The sequence below is a fragment of the Pteropus medius genome, unplaced genomic scaffold (genome assembly GCF_902729225.1).
Source record: "Pteropus medius unplaced genomic scaffold, Ma_sr-lr_union100, whole genome shotgun sequence".
Classification (NCBI taxonomy): Eukaryota; Metazoa; Chordata; class Mammalia; order Chiroptera; family Pteropodidae; genus Pteropus; species Pteropus medius.
The window spans coordinates 181,979-199,147 of record NW_024343578.1 but is presented as its reverse complement, the minus strand read 5'-3'; the positions used below and the strand labels follow the sequence as shown (position 1 = coordinate 199,147).

At 51.8% G+C, this 17,169-nt stretch overlaps 1 protein-coding gene across 1 annotated transcript in view; it reads right to left on the bottom strand.

The window, feature by feature from the left end:
* GLI2 (GLI family zinc finger 2) overlaps nt 1-17,169 on the bottom strand; it is a 178,179-nt gene that overhangs the window by 18,943 nt on the left and 142,067 nt on the right. Inside the window, 4 exon segments of the mRNA XM_039867393.1 lie at nt 574-790; nt 2,235-2,436; nt 12,190-12,375; nt 15,861-16,063. Coding sequence (XP_039723327.1) covers nt 574-790; nt 2,235-2,436; nt 12,190-12,375; nt 15,861-16,063 — 808 coding nt within the window.

Sequence of the window (17,169 nt, the reverse complement as noted above, 5' to 3'; positions counted from 1 at the left end):
CAAAGCTTGTGCCCTTCCCGCTATCCAATACTGTCTCTATAACTCCTTTTCCTTATCTGCAAAATAGGACTTCGTTCATCCACAAAATACTAACAACACCTACTGTGTGCCAGACACTGAGTGAATATGCCCAGTCTTGACAAAGGCTCTTTCAAAAGGTCAAATGAGATGGCCTTTGGTAACCCATGCTGTAAAACGAAACTGTACTACATTATTATCCATTAGTCCATCCATTTCATATGCTGTGTATGGACAACCTACATTGTGCCAGACTCGGTGAATTCTAGGGTTTTCCATCTACTCATTGTGTTTATTGGCCAGGTGACCATAGAGCTGAGGCCGGGTGCTAGCCCACGGTGATTGGGGTGGTATTAAGATCCAGCTCAGATCTCCTGACCCAGCATCCAGTTCAAGGCCCTTTCAATCACATGGCCTCTGCCCAGAATGCATCCCACCAGCCAGAACTACACAGAGTCCTTCCACAAGTTCTCAGTGTGAGAAGGCAATGATTAGCCCTTGAGGGGTTCGAAAGAGTATCTGGTGGTCCAACCCCTACTCTCTGTACCCACCCACCTGGTTGGTGTCACTCAGACAGTTGCTGCTGCTGCTGCTGATCTGAGTGGGCGTGGCATTGATGGAGGTGAGGGCTATAGGCTGCTGGGCCAGGAAGGTGGGTGAGGGCTGGATCAGGGGTGGCGTGTGTCCGAAGGCCGAGCCTAGGCCCCTCTGCTGGCTCAGGATCTGCTGGTAGGCCACGGGGTTGATGGGATGGGGGAAGGTGAAGGCTGGGCTGCAAAGAAGAGCAGATATGGTGATGGAGCCCAGGCTAAGGAGGGGTGGGGAGCAGGGCTCCATTAGGCTAACACTTCATAGGCAGAGAGAACCTCATCATTGCTTTACCTCATTCAGGAACCAGCAGTTGCTCCCCACCGCCTGCCATCTCAGGCCTCATCTTCTGTGTTTTGCCCCCAGACACTGCCCCAGGGTTGGCCCATAGGAGGTACCAGGCTTCATCTCACCTCTACACGCTGGCCCTTCATCACTCTGACCTGAGATGCACCCTTGCATCGCTGCTCTCTATTTGAACCCCATTTGGCCTCTGAGGCCTGTTCTAATGCCTCCTCATCCAGGAAGTGTGCCATGAGCCCTCCAGCTCTTTTTGCTTCTTTAACTTCTACCACACTTCTAGGCTCTATCATGCTACCTCATATACGCCGCTCTTTCAAGAACAGGATGCTGAGGCAATAATGGTGACCTCTGAGCCTTAAAAGATGCTGTGGCCTCCTCCTTGCTCTCTCTCCGATCACTCGCTCTGAGGGTTCATTCAGGGCACTGTGGGTGGGGGAAACTGAATGCCATGTTGTGAGGACACTCAAGCAGCCTTATGGAGAGGCTCCCATAATAAAAAACTAAAGCTCCTGCCAACAGCCATGTGACTGGCTATCTTGGTAAAAGAACCCCAGGCCCAGTGGTCTTCAGGGGACTACAGCCCTGTCTGACATCTTGATTGTGGCTTCATGGGAGATCCTCAGAGATGGTGTGAGATGATAAATGCTTGTTTTAAAGTGCTAAGTTTAGAAGCAATTTGTTATACAGCAAAAGATAACTAAGAGATTTGTTATCACTTCTACTTCTGAGTCCTTTGGCCAAGCTCTCTTGACAGTCCAAACAGCTTCCGGCCTCTTTCAGGACAGTCAGGGGAAGAACATGGGTTTTAATCAAGTCGGTTGGGCTCTGAGTCCTTAAAACAGTCAAGGGCTGCACAGAGGGGGCAGGGGTCAACGGTGTTGATGAGGTTTGGGTGTGCCATGGTGTGACCACAGTGGGAAGACTGCTGCCGGTCGCAGACTTGCATGGCCCAAGTCAGTGCCACACTGTGTGTGGCCCCCAATGCTGGTCAATGGCTTGGCTGCTCCATGACACCCACTGAAATACTAGGAAAGTCACCTTTGATTTCATGATCGAATCTCATGACAGGCCCGGTAAGTCTTACGTTTCACATTTCACATCAGAAATTGTGTTTGGGGCATGAATGAGGAGCACATGAGGACATACTCAAATATTGGCACATTTCAATTTTCACGTTCTTGGTTTGAATTCATAAAAAGAGGCAAGTATGCTGATTCACAACTGCAATAAGAACTGTCTCCTCGGTTCAAAAGCATGGACCCTTCCCACTGGTCTCCTCAGCCCGGCTACCAACCCTCGGCCCTCTTCCTGCAGGCTGGGCTCACCTGAGAGTGCCCGCCGACAGGTGCCCGTAGGAGCCACTGGCTGCTGAGCTGCTGCGCGAGTTGTTGATGTAGGCCACCAGTGAGTTGGGCGAGGTCCGGATCATCCTTTGTAGGTCGAGGCTGGCGTCCGAGAGTGGGGAGATGGACAGCGCTCGCTTTCGGCTCAGGCGCGGTGTCACCCGTGGGCTGGAGAAACGTGACACTGTGGGACGACCAACCAAACTCACATCAGTACGGTGTCTATATGGGAGATGGAGTGGGGGAAAGGAGATTGGCAGATGGGGGACAGGAAGAGCCTGTGAGGATGGTGTAAGGGAAACTGGAACTCTGTCATGTGCTCTTGGGCAAGCAACATAACCTTTCTCAGTCTCAGTTTGCTCATCTATAAAATAAGACTGGTCCACACAGATATGGTGAGCATTTGAGAGGCACAGGTCAGGTGCTTGAATGAGTGAATATAAGCACTGAACATATGTTAGCACTTTTCCTATTCGATATGCAGAGACCAGGGCTGGGTCCAGTCATGCTTAAGGCATGACAGAGAAGTGCACAAACCAGTAATGAACCCATCCGTGAAGCCAGCACCAGGTCAAGAAACAGAGCACAGTGAGTGCCCAGAAGCCCTCCCCACTTCCGAACCCATCCGAAGGGCAGCCATTATCTTGGCTTCCTGTTTTTGAGTATTTGCTTATTACGGAAATGGAAATCCTTTCTTATTCAGCTTCTTCATCTAAGGTTATAGTTTGTAAGATTTCTCAGTGCTGCAGTGCGTGGCAGTAACTGGCTCTTTTTAATTGCTATAGAGAATTCCACTGGGTGACTGTGTGGCCAGGGCAGCCTGCTGTCTCTCTGGAGGAGGGGACCTATGGAGTCTGAGCGGGTCTGAGCAGGCAGAAGAGAGGAAGGCGGGCATTGCAAGCCCAGAAACAGCCAAGCAGAGGCACGGAGGTGAGCTGGGCCAGGTTGTGTGTAGCAGAGGGTGTGTTTAAGTAGTCACTAGAGTTGTTTACAGGCAACCCTTCCAGCCCAAAGGGAACCTGAAGGCTATTGAAGGGAGGACGAGTGGGCAGGGGCCGGCGGGACAGAGAGAGGCTGTTCCAGGCCGGTATTCGAAATGCAATGTGGAGCATTTATGTGGCCCTGCTATGTGCCAGGCGCTTCTCGTGCATTCCCTCATTTCCTCCTCACCACAGCCCTGGAGGTCCGCACTAACAGACCCCTTTACAAGAAGAAACTTGGGGTCAGGGAAGGTCCAGACAGGGCAGAAACCTTGGCATGTGGAGAGTTGTCCAGTGATGTTATCAGACCATTTATAGGCCACTGTTTTGTCCAGAGGAGAGACCCGGAGAGTAGATTGGGGTGGGGGCTGCAAGAGGAGCAGTCTGGAGCAACTGCCGGAGAGCCCTGGGGTGCAGGGAGCCCCGGCCTGGGGCAGGACTTCCTCCCTTCCTGCAGTTATGTATGGACAGTAGTCTCCTTTTACTCTCGGGAGATACATTTTAAGACCCCCAGTGGATGCCTGAAACCGCCGATGGTACCAAACCCTATATATAGACTATGATTTTTCTGTACATACCTATCTTTTCACGTCAGTATTTACTGAATGCCTCACAGGTGCTAAGTACTGTTCTAAGCACGTTAAAGTATTAAGCAGTTTAATCTTCACAACTGCCCTATAAGGAAGGGGCAATCATTATCCTCATTTCACAAATGACAAAACAAGTACCTTGCCCAAGGCTACATAGCCTTAATGGAGAAATAGGAAGGCAGGCTGATGGCCATCCAAACCACCCATGCACTGCTTCAGCTCGGGGTGGGGAGGAGAAGCGTCTTGGGGAAGGCTCTCAGGACACACTCACGCACACACACCCCATCAGGGCATACAGCCTGTGCTGGCTGGCCACACTGCCTTCGAGTATGTTACATAGTTTCCCTGGGCCTCTCTTTACCCATCTGGACAATGGGGGCTGCACAGCTTGGTTTGCTGGGTTGTCATGAGGACACACAGAGAGCACCCAAGGATAGTGCCTAAAACACAGCGCCTAAAACCCAGCAGAGTTTCCACAATGAAATTGTAAATTGATGTAGCTTCTTTAGGGGCTAAGAGGATTGAGGGGCTAAGTGGGTGAGCCTAGAGTTAATACTGGAGCAAAGGACAGCAAGTCTAGAAAAGATGACTGGGCCACACAGCAGTACACCTGTCACTACACGCGCACTCATTTGTCCATTCGGGCATCTTCTAAGCTTCTTAGTGCTTATTTACTGAGTTTATGCCTTGTCAATCCTCACTTCAAAGGGAATTCAAAGTGAAATGCAAAAATGAATCTTCCAAAAGACTGCTGTTACTTATAGACTTCGCGGCAAATAGAGAAATGCGCATGGGGGTGGGGCAGGGGCGGGTGAGGAGGAGATCTAACATCACGTAAAGTCAGAAATACATCTTTGCGATACAATTTTACAAAAGGATCTTGTTGCTAACATTTGGATCCCACCCCTCTCTTGCGCCCCTAACAAGAAGAAGCAGGCCAAATCTGACAGTGGTATTCATCTCTGTTATTCCTGCCCCTCAAGGGAAATATGTTTATTAATGTGCCTCTTCCCTTGATAAATTACTAAATAGAAAGAAAAGCCTGGCACTCATTTCCCGTGGCTTCTCCTGTGATTTACGACAGGGACTGGCAGAGCCGTTGCATTCATCCATCTGAGGGTGGGCCTGTCCTGACGTTTGGCAGCCACTAGGTGACCAGCCTGCCTTCACCTGGGCACATGCCCAATACTACCCGTTCTTGTTGCCACTTGCTCCTGGATCTTGCTTCATTCTCTAGCTCTTTTGCGCATTCATGTGTTTGCTCATTCACCCATCAGAGCCTTGTGCAGTGTTGACGGCATGCCTGGCACTCGGGGGATGCCGTGGGGACTGCAAGCAAGGAGGTCCCTTGGCCCTGCCCTCCTGGAGCTCAACATCCAGGTGAGAGGTGAAAATGGTGGCTGCCGCACCATCATGATTCGCTAGGTGCCACCTATGCTGGATTATCTTGGGTAATCCCAGAGTCTCAGGGGACAGGGGGTGGTTGCTTTCCTGGGGTCACCGGGAAGGGCAGCAGATGCAAGAACAGGCTTTGGACCCAGACAGATCCAGGTTTGACCCTGCCTGATGGCTTTGAACTGGGTGGCTTTGGGGGAGTTGCTAAACCTTTTTGAGCTGGTTCCTCACCTGGAAGATGGGCTAACAGCACCTACCTCCAGGTGGCTATGGGCTACTGACCAGCCTATCATCCACAGCTCTGGATGGACCTCCTGTGGAGGAATCTAGCCAGAGGGATGTAGGGAGCCTGGCTCTGCAGGACCTGGCACCAGCAACTGAGGGAGCTGTTTCCTGGAGTACTAAATCTGAGGAGTTTTTGTGTGTGTTTGTGTGTTTGTGTCATATGCTGCTGTCCTCAGCATGGGGCTGGGACACACTCTCCCTGGGGACAGTGGGACACAGCCTTGTAGCAGGGCTCACGGACCCTGAATCCTCAGAGGTTAGGGAGTAACCCTGCATGGTCCAGCCCCTCACCCAGATATTTTATGGGCTCACCAAGGAGATATTCTAAGGATATTCAGCCTGAGGACCTTAACCAACCCCACACTTAGCTGTCCACACCTCCTCATCCCCCTATTATGAGAGAGTAGAGAGCGCCTAGGCTTTTGAGCCCTGAGGCTTGGGACTGAGGCTGACTAGCACCATTTCCTACTTCTGTGATGAAAACAAAGAAACTTAGAGCTCTGGCCTCAGCTTTCTCATCTGTAAAGTGGGTTCATGGCTCTTGTCTCAAAGGACTTTTTGCGCAGGTTTACCAGGTGACTGGTGTGCACCTTAGCCTGTGCCTGTATCCACCAGCCCTGACCCTCTAGGGATTGTGGCTGAGTCTCCCCTGCCTCAATCTCCCCTCCTGTCTGCAGCTGGGCACAGACTCCCTGACTGACTGGCTGCCCCTCCATAAGCTCCTCCCGCCTCTCTGTGGTCTGATCAATGTAATTGGCTTCTGAACCCTCCCCCGCATAGACCCGCAGGCAGCATAAAGAACTGGGCGTCAGAACGGAGGTGACATCCGAGTCAAATTAGTGTCAATATGACAATAAAATATACAGCTCAGAGGAAATATGAGCTGTAAACAGACAACATTTCAATCGGAAACATTTCAATCTTCTCAATGTGGTAGGAACGGGAGGGGGTGCAGCTGTGGCTGCTACAGTTCTGCTGTTAAATCACCAATATTCAACAGCGTAACACAAGAAAATTCCATTTTAAGGCTCCAGTGACAACCAGTGAATTCCCTACTCTCCAGAGGACCACTAGGCAGAATGATAACCTTGGATTCCCTGACTGGTTATCTATTACCTTCCAAAGCAGCATCACTCCTCACTCTTCCTGCTATAAATCAGCCTCCTTTAAGAACAAGACACAGTGAGCCTTCATCGACCACCAGCAGGCCAAGCTCCCAGCAGAGGGAGGGTGGGCTTTCACGGGGAAGGCCCTTTGTCCTGCCCACAACCTGGCCTGCTACCCTGGGAGGACTGGGTTTGGCTTTTAAACTGAACAAGAGCCCCATCAGAGGCCTCTTGGCCTTCCAGCCTTTCCTCCTCCACCACCTGGTGCCCCGCCTCCCCCCGCCCACACACATAGGATATAGACACGATCCAAATGAGATTATTTCAGGCTTGATGGAGACAGAGACAGGGACATCTTCCTCAGATATTACCAGGGTTCTCATTTCAGAAAAGATACAAAGTTCCATTTTTTTAATCCTAAAGGGTGAGTCTATTAAAACTATAATATTAAATAAAGGATTGTGCAGATGGCCCTTGCCTAAGTTACAAATTCTGCTTGTGGCCTGCCAATGAGTGAACTGGAGACATTGCTCTGCTGGAGGTTGACCCTGGTGGCCTTCCCTACAAACCCTCTTCCTAGGCCACCTCAGCCTGGCAGACCCAGTTTCCACACCCCAGTTTGACATTCAAAGCCTCTGGAAACTTCTCTCTGTCTCACAGCTCTGCCTCCACTTGGAATGTAAATAGAAGAAAGTGCTGAGAAAGAAGGTTGGGGCAGGTGGGGTGGCCTCAGGATGGTATCCCCCGTTCTGCTAAGGAGCTTACACAGAGCAATCCCACCAGTGAGTAAGCACCATGAAGACAGAACTCAGCAGGCTGCACACTACTGTGTCCCTAGCACCTAGAACCATGCTCGGCACATAGTAGATGCTCAATAAGTACCCTCAGACTGAATGGGAGAAAGAGAAAGTGTGAGAATGTGTCACACACATTCACACACACAGACATGGTCTCCCTGACTTCCCACAAGCTCTTGAGACCCCCTGCACCTGCACAGAGCTTACATGTCATGGTCTTGTTTATGAGTGGCTCCTAACAAGAACACACATGTCCTCAGAGAGTCTCAGGGCCCTTCCACACGAGGTCTCCTGAGCTGGGCTGCCTGGGCCCCAAGACTATACAATTTTCTCTGTGAGAGTCTGAGCAAAAAGAAACGATGGGAAGATCCACTCACTGGGTGGACTGAAGCTTTCGGGGAGGTCTCTCTCTGGACCTGTGCAGATGGGACCATTGGAGAACACCTAAGTGAGAGGGCTTTCCTGGCTCCCTCGGATCACAGGAGAGGTGGGGACGGGGACACCCCAAGCAGGTCTGTGCTCAGCTAGGCACAGGCCTGGGCTAGGAGCCCTAGAGTGTCTCAGGGCTGCAAATAACCAGCTCATCCACATAGGCATCAGACCTGAACAGAAATGCCTAAATCATTTTAAAACGTGGAAGCAAAGGTTCTCTAGGTCTAGTTTCAACTAGTTTGAAAAGAACCGTATTAAGGAATGACAAATACAGGAGGTCACACTGGACTACTCTGATTTCCTCGTTCGTAACTGATTGGGAACAAAGGAAAATAAATTGTCTATAACTAAAATCCATGAGGGCTCAGAAACCCCCACAGCCACCACCACCCATGCCTTATCCTGAGAAGCTGATATGTCTGCTCAAGCCAGCTCTGGACACAGCGATGTCATCCTCTGTACTCTGAAGCCAATGGTATTCCTGAGACAGAAGTGCAGAAAGGGTCGCGGTGGGTGTGATGAGTTAATCGGCCGCAACTGACGTGAGCTGGGAGCTCTCAGGCCCACTGGTGAGCTCACCTCCTCACTCTTCCGCCTTCCTGGTTCTCAGATGCTCAGCCTCCAGATGCAGTCAAGTGCTGAGTGCCCCAGAACACAAAGCTTCCCTGTGTCTAGCCCCTTTCCAGGCTCCCTGCAAGCTGGCAGGTGGCCCAGCACAGTTTTTTCCCTAATAAGTTTGCATCTTTCTACTCCAGGTTCTTTTGTGACCGCCACTCATTCACTCACTCGCCCCACAAACACAGAGGCCTGCTCCTTGGCGGCCAGGAACCTGGACCTAGAATATAAATATGTAGATATACAAGTCCCATCCAGTGACAGTCTGAGAGCCTCAGGTCCTACAGGTGGGCGCAGACATGCAGGAGCCCCTAGGAAGCTGAGCGGCTGGGCTGGGGCAAGATTGGGGTAGTGCTCGGGAGACGTGTGGACCGATCTGAGTGCTGGGACCCATTGCAGGATTGAGCCAGGCCAATCCTGAGCCTGCAGGAAAGGGCGTTGTAGGCTGGAGCCCAGGGAGTGGTCCAGGAGCCTGCAGATGCAACGGGGTGGTGGGAGTGCCATGTGCAAATTGGGAAAGACAAGGCTGGAGTAGAAGGCCACTCTACCCATGTAATAATTTGAATTTTACTTTGAGGATGATGGGAGCCCTAGGGGCTGACTGTAGAATGGCCAACAGGACAAATGATCAACGAGAGGTAGGCAAAGAGCCTGAGCTGAGAGGCAGAGCTGGGAGTGTGGCAAATAATTAGATGGCCAGGATGACTGACAAGGCAGACTTGGCTGCCCTGGGGGACAGATGAATGGATGGGCAGTGGCGAGGAAAAGGTGTCTAAGAGGACTGTGGCACTGGGCCTAAGCATGGGATAGACAGTAGTGCTGATAAATGAGAGACAAAATCCTGCAGGAAGTGGAAGATCTGAAAGGGGGAAAAGGATAATGGTGGAAAGAGACTGGAACTAGTGTTAATTGAGCAGTTACTGTATGCCAGGCACTGAAGCAAGTTCACACATGAGATCTTATTCAGTGTACTTAGTTCACACAGTGTGCAGGGCTGGATATTGCCATCCAGACCCTGATCAGTCCCACCAACACCTCCAGGCCCAGCTATCACAGCAAGGACATGCCACAGGCAGGCCCTGGTCTAGATCTGCCCATAGCTCACTGCAAAACCTCTCTGCTGCTGTCACCCCTACAAGCACCCTAGCTCTGGCCTTGATGCTCTAGGCTGTGGGCCATCCCTGAGGCCATGGTTCACGAGACTGCTTAGATGTGCTATGTTGCCTGGAGGCAGTGTGCTGGGGAAAGAGCCGATGATGTGACAAACAGAGTGGGACTTGGAACCCTGACTTGAAACCTGAGCAAGCCACTCGATGTTAGGAACCCCAGGTTGTTCATCCTAAAGTAGGAATAGTAATTCCAGCCACAGCAGGTGGCTGAGGAGAGTCATATGGGAGCATGTGCATGAAGGCACAGGATAGAGGCAGTTCCTATTCTCACATGGCAGGTGCTCACGTTTGCCGTTTTGGCCTCTCTTGCCCTCTGGGGACACATGCCTGACCAGACCCTCCCCCCCTTGGCCATAGTTCCTCTGTGTCTGCCCACTGCCCAGCCGGCCAGGTGCCACACATCCTGAGGCCCTGGAAGGTGGGCCCCATTTCAGGGCATCTCACATTTGGATGTGGCTATTGGAACGTCGGCAACCTTTCTGCATCGTATTGTGGTGGTTATCTAGTTTCTAGCTTTAACAAGTCATGTGTACATGACCTCACCTGAGCCCTATCCTCACCACCTGCTGACACCCCTCCTTCTCCCTGTGGGAGCACCCGTAGGGATGTTATGAGAAGGAGACAAGGGGAGCACGTGGATGTGAGTGCGCTTAGGGGGCCGACAGGCCTGATTTCACAGCCTACAGGGGTGCCCAGTGCTGCACTAAACACCATCCTGGGGAAGGGGTCAGGGAGGAGGAGACAGACCGAGGGAGCAAATTCTGGTCATGGCCCTCGTTGTGCTCTGGGCTCCCCTAATGGCATGGGACAATACCCACGAGAGCAGTGTTGGGAGGCTGCAGTGCTCTTCCTCAGCAACACTCTTGTGGGGGAACAGGAATGCCCAAGGGGCTCAGGAACCACACAAGCTGGCTCCTGTAATGAAAGAAATTGTATGCATCACATTGAGCAGTAGAAGAGAAGAGAGAGAGAGAGAGAGAGAGAGACAGACACACACAAAAGTAGGAGCCAATGGCCAATGTAGGGCATCTGGAGAGACTTCCTGGAGGAGGCAAGATCTCAGCCAAGCCTTGGGAAGTGAGGGGCTCAGCTTTGCTCCAGCCAATAAGAAGGAATTGCAGTGGCTGTATGGACAGGAAGCCTAGGGCAGAGTACTGGAGAGATGGGAGAGGGCTGAGGGGTGCAGGGGCCCACCCACGCTGTGTCTTTAGCCTGCCTTACCCCACAGGACTGCCTGCAGCCTAGCAGGCACCAGGACTTCCCTATGGGACCAGGCCTCTACTCCCTGCCATCGAGGAGTGAGAAAGCTGTCCCAGGCAGGGCTTGAGGAGAGTGAATCTGCAGGAATCACCTGCCTACCCTTTGCTGTGGTTTCCAGCTCTACTTCCTAGCCTATCTGGGGTATCCCAAATAGGGCTGGGCTCCAGGACCAGAAGGTAGAATGGCACTGACCTGCGGGGGGTATGCTTAGCCTCCCCCACACAAACAGGGGCTCCATGCTAACCCCAAGGGCTCATGGTTAGGAGGCCACAGGTGCCTCTGTGAAAGCAGTGGTGAGGATGGTATTTGGTGGGAGGGAAGAATTTGGAATCTAATGGGCACCAAGAATTTTTATTTACACAGAACACCTGATCTCCCACCCACCAAACATGCCCTGCCCATAGCCCCCGGCTTAGTTGACACCTGCGTCTTCCAGTGGCTCAGGCCAAAGACCCTGGGGTTGTCTTTGATACCGTTTTTTCTCCCTAACTCCACATTTGATCTGGCAACAAATATTGTGGCTCTGCCTTCAAAATCTACCTGAAACATGATTATCTCTCCCACCTCTACTAACCTGACACCCTGCTTCCACCTTGCTCCTAAGTCTATTCTCAGATTAGCAGCCAGAGTAGGATTCCTTTTAAAAATAAGTCAGATCTCATTGCTCCTCTGTCCGACTGGCTCCAAGGGCCCCATCTCAATCCCCATGATGACCAAAGTCTTACCAAGCCTTGACTGGCCTGTAGGACCAAAACTAGAACTCCGGCCCTGACTCTTGGGTGCTAGGCACACTGGCCTCCTGGATATTTCTTGAGCTCAGTAGGCATGCTGCTGCCTCAGGCCCTGCGTACCTGCTTTCTCCTCTGCCTGGATCGCTCTTCCCAAATATTTCTGCACAGCTGACCTCTTTCAGTTCTTTTTTTGAATGTCGCCTTCCCAGTGAAGATTCCTCAATTTCTTCATTTAAGATTGCACCCCCTGTCCACCCCAGCGCTCCCTAACCTCTTCCCGGCTTTGTTTGTATCTCTCTACTATGCTGTAAGTTCCATGAAAGCAGAGATGAGAGAGTTTTGTTCCCTGGTGTGTCTGCAATTCCTAAAACACTTCCTGGTCCATGGTGGATCACTGAGCATTTGTGTGTGGTTCAGACTAGGCCCTCTGTGAACAGCATTTGTGGCAGGGATTGGGGCAAACTCGGATCCCTCCTTAGGGCTCCTCATCCCCAAAGGAGCCGCAAGCGCCTTCCTCAGCTCCAGGGAGGTATTGTCAGCCCCATTCCCTGTCCCACTCCCTGCCCCCAGCACTCACCATCCACTGGATTGAGGTAGTCATGGAGATGGGGTGCACCAGTGGCACCCCCAGGCTGCATCAGCAGGTCCCCATATGGTGTGGGATGGCCCGCCATGAAGGTCATCTGGTGGTAATAGTCTGAGGGGTTGGTGCCCGTAGGTGGGAGGCCAAACAGTCCCCTCTCCTTAAGGTGCTCATGGGCCACTGTGGGCAAGAAGGAGGGAGAGAGAAAGAAGCCATCAGAATCTGGCAAAAGAGAAGAAAAACACGCATCTAGCCTGAGGAGTCCCCCTCAGTGCCCTCTAGTCCATCCTCTGTCCCCTGGGCCCCTGTGTCTCCCATCCCCCATCCCCATGTCCACACTGAACAGACTGTGGAGGGTAGGGGGTAGGGGTGGAGCGTGCTTCTGCTGATGGGGAGGCTGGACCCCGGCCTCCCCCCTGCATTCCTCCATTTTGCCAAAGCTGTAAACACTGCTCTCTTCCTCCTCTCCAGGCCCCACAGAAGCCCATAGCTCCAGTCCAACAGGGTCCATGGTCCAGCAGAGGCTTCAAAAGAAAAAGAATCTACAAACAGATTCCATGGTGGCCGGAGAGTTGGGCCCTGTCAGTCTTACCTGAACATTCAAGATGAGATCACGGCCGAGAGCTCGCCTGATCTGGCCAGAGAAAGCTCCTCGCCGGCCACAGTCTACCGCTCCCTCCCTGGCAGCTGCAGAACCCGGGCAGTCTGCCTCCAGCCCTCACTTGGCCCTGCCAGGGCTTCAGCACAGGCAGGGAGGACACACTTCAGCTCTCTAGGCCCTCAGGGCTGTGGTGGCAGGGAAAGGATAGAGCTTGGAAACCACTCACGCCCATTGCGAGCCCCGGCTTTTACCAGCAGTGCAAAATTGAGAAAGTGTCACATGTCTGAGGTGGCTCAGTCTTCCATTTGTAAAATGAGGCGATAATACCCACCACTCAAATTACTATTAAAATTGACAGTGGCAGCCAACATTGTACACAGCGTTAGATGGGTCTGTGCAGGAACAGTGCTGAAGGAATCACAGTCATTCTCTAATTTCACTGTCACTACAATGCTGTGAGCTGAGGGACACCATTACCCTTCCCTTAGCACATGAGGACTCTGTACTTAGAGATCTTGCCAAGGTAACACAGCAGGTAGTTTGAATCTAGAGCCCAAGTTCCTAAGCCCTGCGCTCCACGGCCTCTCCACTATCAGTCTTGCAAACACCAAAGGAGATCTCACGAGCACTAGTCAGAAAGAAGCTAGTCAATGGAATTCTGACCTCTTCCTCCACCTCCTCCTCCCTGCCTCCTGCTATGTTCTCTAGAGTGGGACGGGGGCTGGGAGGGTGGCGGGGGGGTGGCGGGTCCCCAACCCCCAGGGCCACAAACCAGTACTAGTGTGATGCCTATTAGGAACCAGGCTGTACAGCAGGAGGTGAGCGGTGGACAAGTGAAACAAAGCTTTATCTGTATTTGCAGCCACTCACAATGTTAGTTAGCATCACTGCCTCAGCCCCACCTCAGATCATCAGGAGCATCAGTCCCTGGTACCAAAAAGTTTGGGCACCACTGCTCTAGAGAGAGCCCTGGCCTCCAGCTAGGCTGACACCCCATGGCCAATGCCTGCCCTGGGAACAGCTGAAATGCCCTCTCCTTCCCTCCTTGCCTGCCACCTCCTCCCTGAAGCCTTCCCTGGAGTGTCCATTCATCCTCAGCACACATAGTCTGGCAGATGCTGCCTTGGGTTGCTGATCAAATTTCCGGGCCTCATGCGGGCAGGCACTGGGCTGGCACAGTTGACAGAGCTGCTGTATGAGCCTGAACATTATCTTCAGTCATTTGGGAGCTTGGGTCAGGACCAGTAAGGCCTTGGGGTATCTGGTCCTCTCCCTGCAGGGGTCAGGGCCATGCAAATTAGGCAAGCCCGCCCCCTCCAGTGCTGAACCTATGCCTGTTGTCTCATGAAGTTGGGCAGGATAAGTGGGGATGGTAGGAGCCACAATCAAGGATGTTCATATTGAAATTAGGCATAACATCATTGCTTGGTCAACCCAAATCTCTCCTTTACGGGCAGCCGTGTCTCGCCACTTAGCTCTTCACGGGCTATGCCACTGTCAGCTGAAGCTACAGTGTCCTTGCTTCATAAGATCTTCAGGAGAGCACTCTGTTCCTTGTTCCCCCTACAGACACTGTGCGGGGCCCACTCTGGCCCAGGCCGAGGAGCCACCAGATTCTGCCTCCTCTCGAGTAAGCCCATCACCATGTGTATTTGTTTCCAAGGGCTGCTGTGACAAATTAGTGCTGTTAATACAACAGAACTTTATTCCCTCGCAGTTCTGGAGGCCAGAAGCCCAAAATCAAGGTGTCAGCAAGGCCACACTCCTTCCAGAGGCTTTAGAAGAAAACTGTTCCTTGTGATTTCTAGCTTCTGAGGATGGTGGCTTCCTTGGCTTGTGGCCACATCCCTCCCATCTTTGTGTTGTCTTCTCTCTTATCTGTGTGTCTTTATTTATTTTTTAATTTTTTTTAGGCAAGGCAACCCTTGGTTGACCTCACAGACTGCAAGGACCTTGTCAGCTTACAATCCCTTATTTTTAATTTTTTACGCCTATAGCACCTGGTCTTCCTGGGTGGTCTTCCATCCAAGTACTAACCAGGCTTGACCCTGCTTAGCTTCCGAGATCAGTCATCTGTGTGTCTTATAAGGTCACTTGTCATTGGACTTAAGGCCTGAGCAAACAATCCAGGATGATCTCATCTCAAAATTCCTAATGTAATCACATCTACAAAGGCCCTTTTTCCAAACAAGGCAGCACTCAGGTTTGGGGATTAGGATGTGGACTTATCCTCTTGGGCACCATTAAGTCCCCTATACCATGTGTGACTTTCAGAGCCAGGGCAGTGTTTGGATCCTGGCCTGAATCCTCATGCTCTAGGCCAGCCCACCGCTGGCCGGGTCGTCAGGAGTGGCGTGGAGAAGCACAGGCCCACTTTTCAGGAGATAGTGGCTCAATGTAAAGGCAGCACAACCCATTAGGGCACCCCAGCTTGGTCAGTCACTGAGGGTACCCACGCAGAGCTCAGGCTGGGTTCCAACCCCAAGGGGCCATTTCGCAATGATGCCACATTCTGTTGGGCCATTTTTCAGGTCCCATAGCTGCAACCATTTGCCTTGTCTGGTTTTTCTTTAGTGAAGAGCAGGCAAAATGCAAACCTCGTGGCCAGGAGAAGAGCCCGATGCTTCAGGAAGCCTTTCTGACATCTGGAGGCTGGAATCCTTTTCACTGCAAAACTCCAGGCTAAGTCTTCTCAGATCTAGGCCTTGGCTTCAGCTCATGGTCACATCCACGAGCTGGGAGAGGACACATTCCCTTTGGTGAAGATGCAGGTGGTGACAAGGGATTCATGGGGACCATGTTTCCAGGAGCCTCTGCCCGAGGGCTCATGAGTGCATACTGCACATATCCCCTAGCCTGGCACTGACTCTGGGCTGAGAGGGAAGGTTTCAGTGGGCAGATTTTGAGAAGATGCACCTGGTCATTTTTTTTAACTTAAAAAAGTTTTCGATTACAGTTGACATGCAATGTTATATTAGTTTCAGGTATATAACATAGTGATTAGACATTTATATACTGTGATCAATTTAGTACCCATCTGACACCAGACATAGTTATTACTCACCATCAGCGGGGCTGAGGCCCCTGGACGCAGAGATCGTGGGGAGCGTGGGGCTGCTGTGCATGGCGCGAAGGTAATGCTCCATGTGGGGGCTCACATACGGGTGGGGGGCATTGAAGGGGGACTCCCCAGGGCCAGCGGGGTGTGGAGAAAGCCGGATCAATGAGATATCAGAGATGACAGGGCTGCCGCTCAGGGCAGGAGGCCTGCAGAGACAAAGGGAAGTGTTCTAAGAAGGTATGGCTTGCTGAAGAGGACACACAGGGAACCCCACCAAGCAGCAGAACCAAACAGGCAACCTTTGATTTTATTTTATATGCCAACATCCTTTGGTATAGGATCTGAACTCTGATATATCAGCCAGTGAATGAAGGTTGCAAACTACTGTGTGCTGGTGTGGCCATCCCTTCCTGCCAGTCTTGTGCTGGAGATGGAAGTCTCTGCACACATGACTGGATTTGCTGGACTGAGGGCTCAGCAGGCCACACATCTGTGCAAGTTGTCACTATTGCTTCCCCAGTGCCTGCTCAGGGCTAGACACATAGTAATAACAAATCAATCTTTGTTAAATGAATGAATGCATGCATTCTACAAACGTATGAAAAACCGAACATTAAAATACTAATGCCAGGGGTAAGACGCAAAGAGCTCATATTCCTAACAGAAATGAGAAAAAGAGGAATCAGGAGGCCATGAAAGTGGAGAATTTTGGGCTTCAGTTAGACTGTCACTGGTGTGAAGTGCTCAGCCACAGCAACAGCTGTGAAGGAAAAGATCAGGATTCCAAAAGAATGCAAACCAGGACCCAAACAGGTGGTATCCAGATGTCTTAACATCTAGGTTAACAAGCTCCCCGCTTGGAGGCTGCTTCTCGGCCTGGGTGTAAGCATTCTGCTATATTATTTTCTAGCCTTTGCAGACAGAGATTGCAGTGGATGTGCAGCTCCAACAAACCTCCCAGGCCACTTCCACACTGCTGTACTTCTGCCCACGCTAATTCTTGGTCTCAGTGCCTTCTTGCACCCTATACCTTGTCAGGCTAATTCTTTGTCCTCTCTCTAAGCTCAGGCCACAAGACCTCCTCGGTGACCCCCGGGGCACCTCCTCCTGTCTCAGGCCCTGGGCTCACTGGGGAGGCCCAGGAGCCCCTTGCAGGGGGTCCTGGCTGACTTTGGGACAGCATTCCATGAAGGAAGTATGGCTGCAAGGCCACAAGGAAGATACGTGAAAACTCTAGCACCAACAAGGAGGATTTGGGGTCCAGAGAGGGAAGTCACCCCTCCATGCCTTGTGGTCAGAGAGACACAAACCA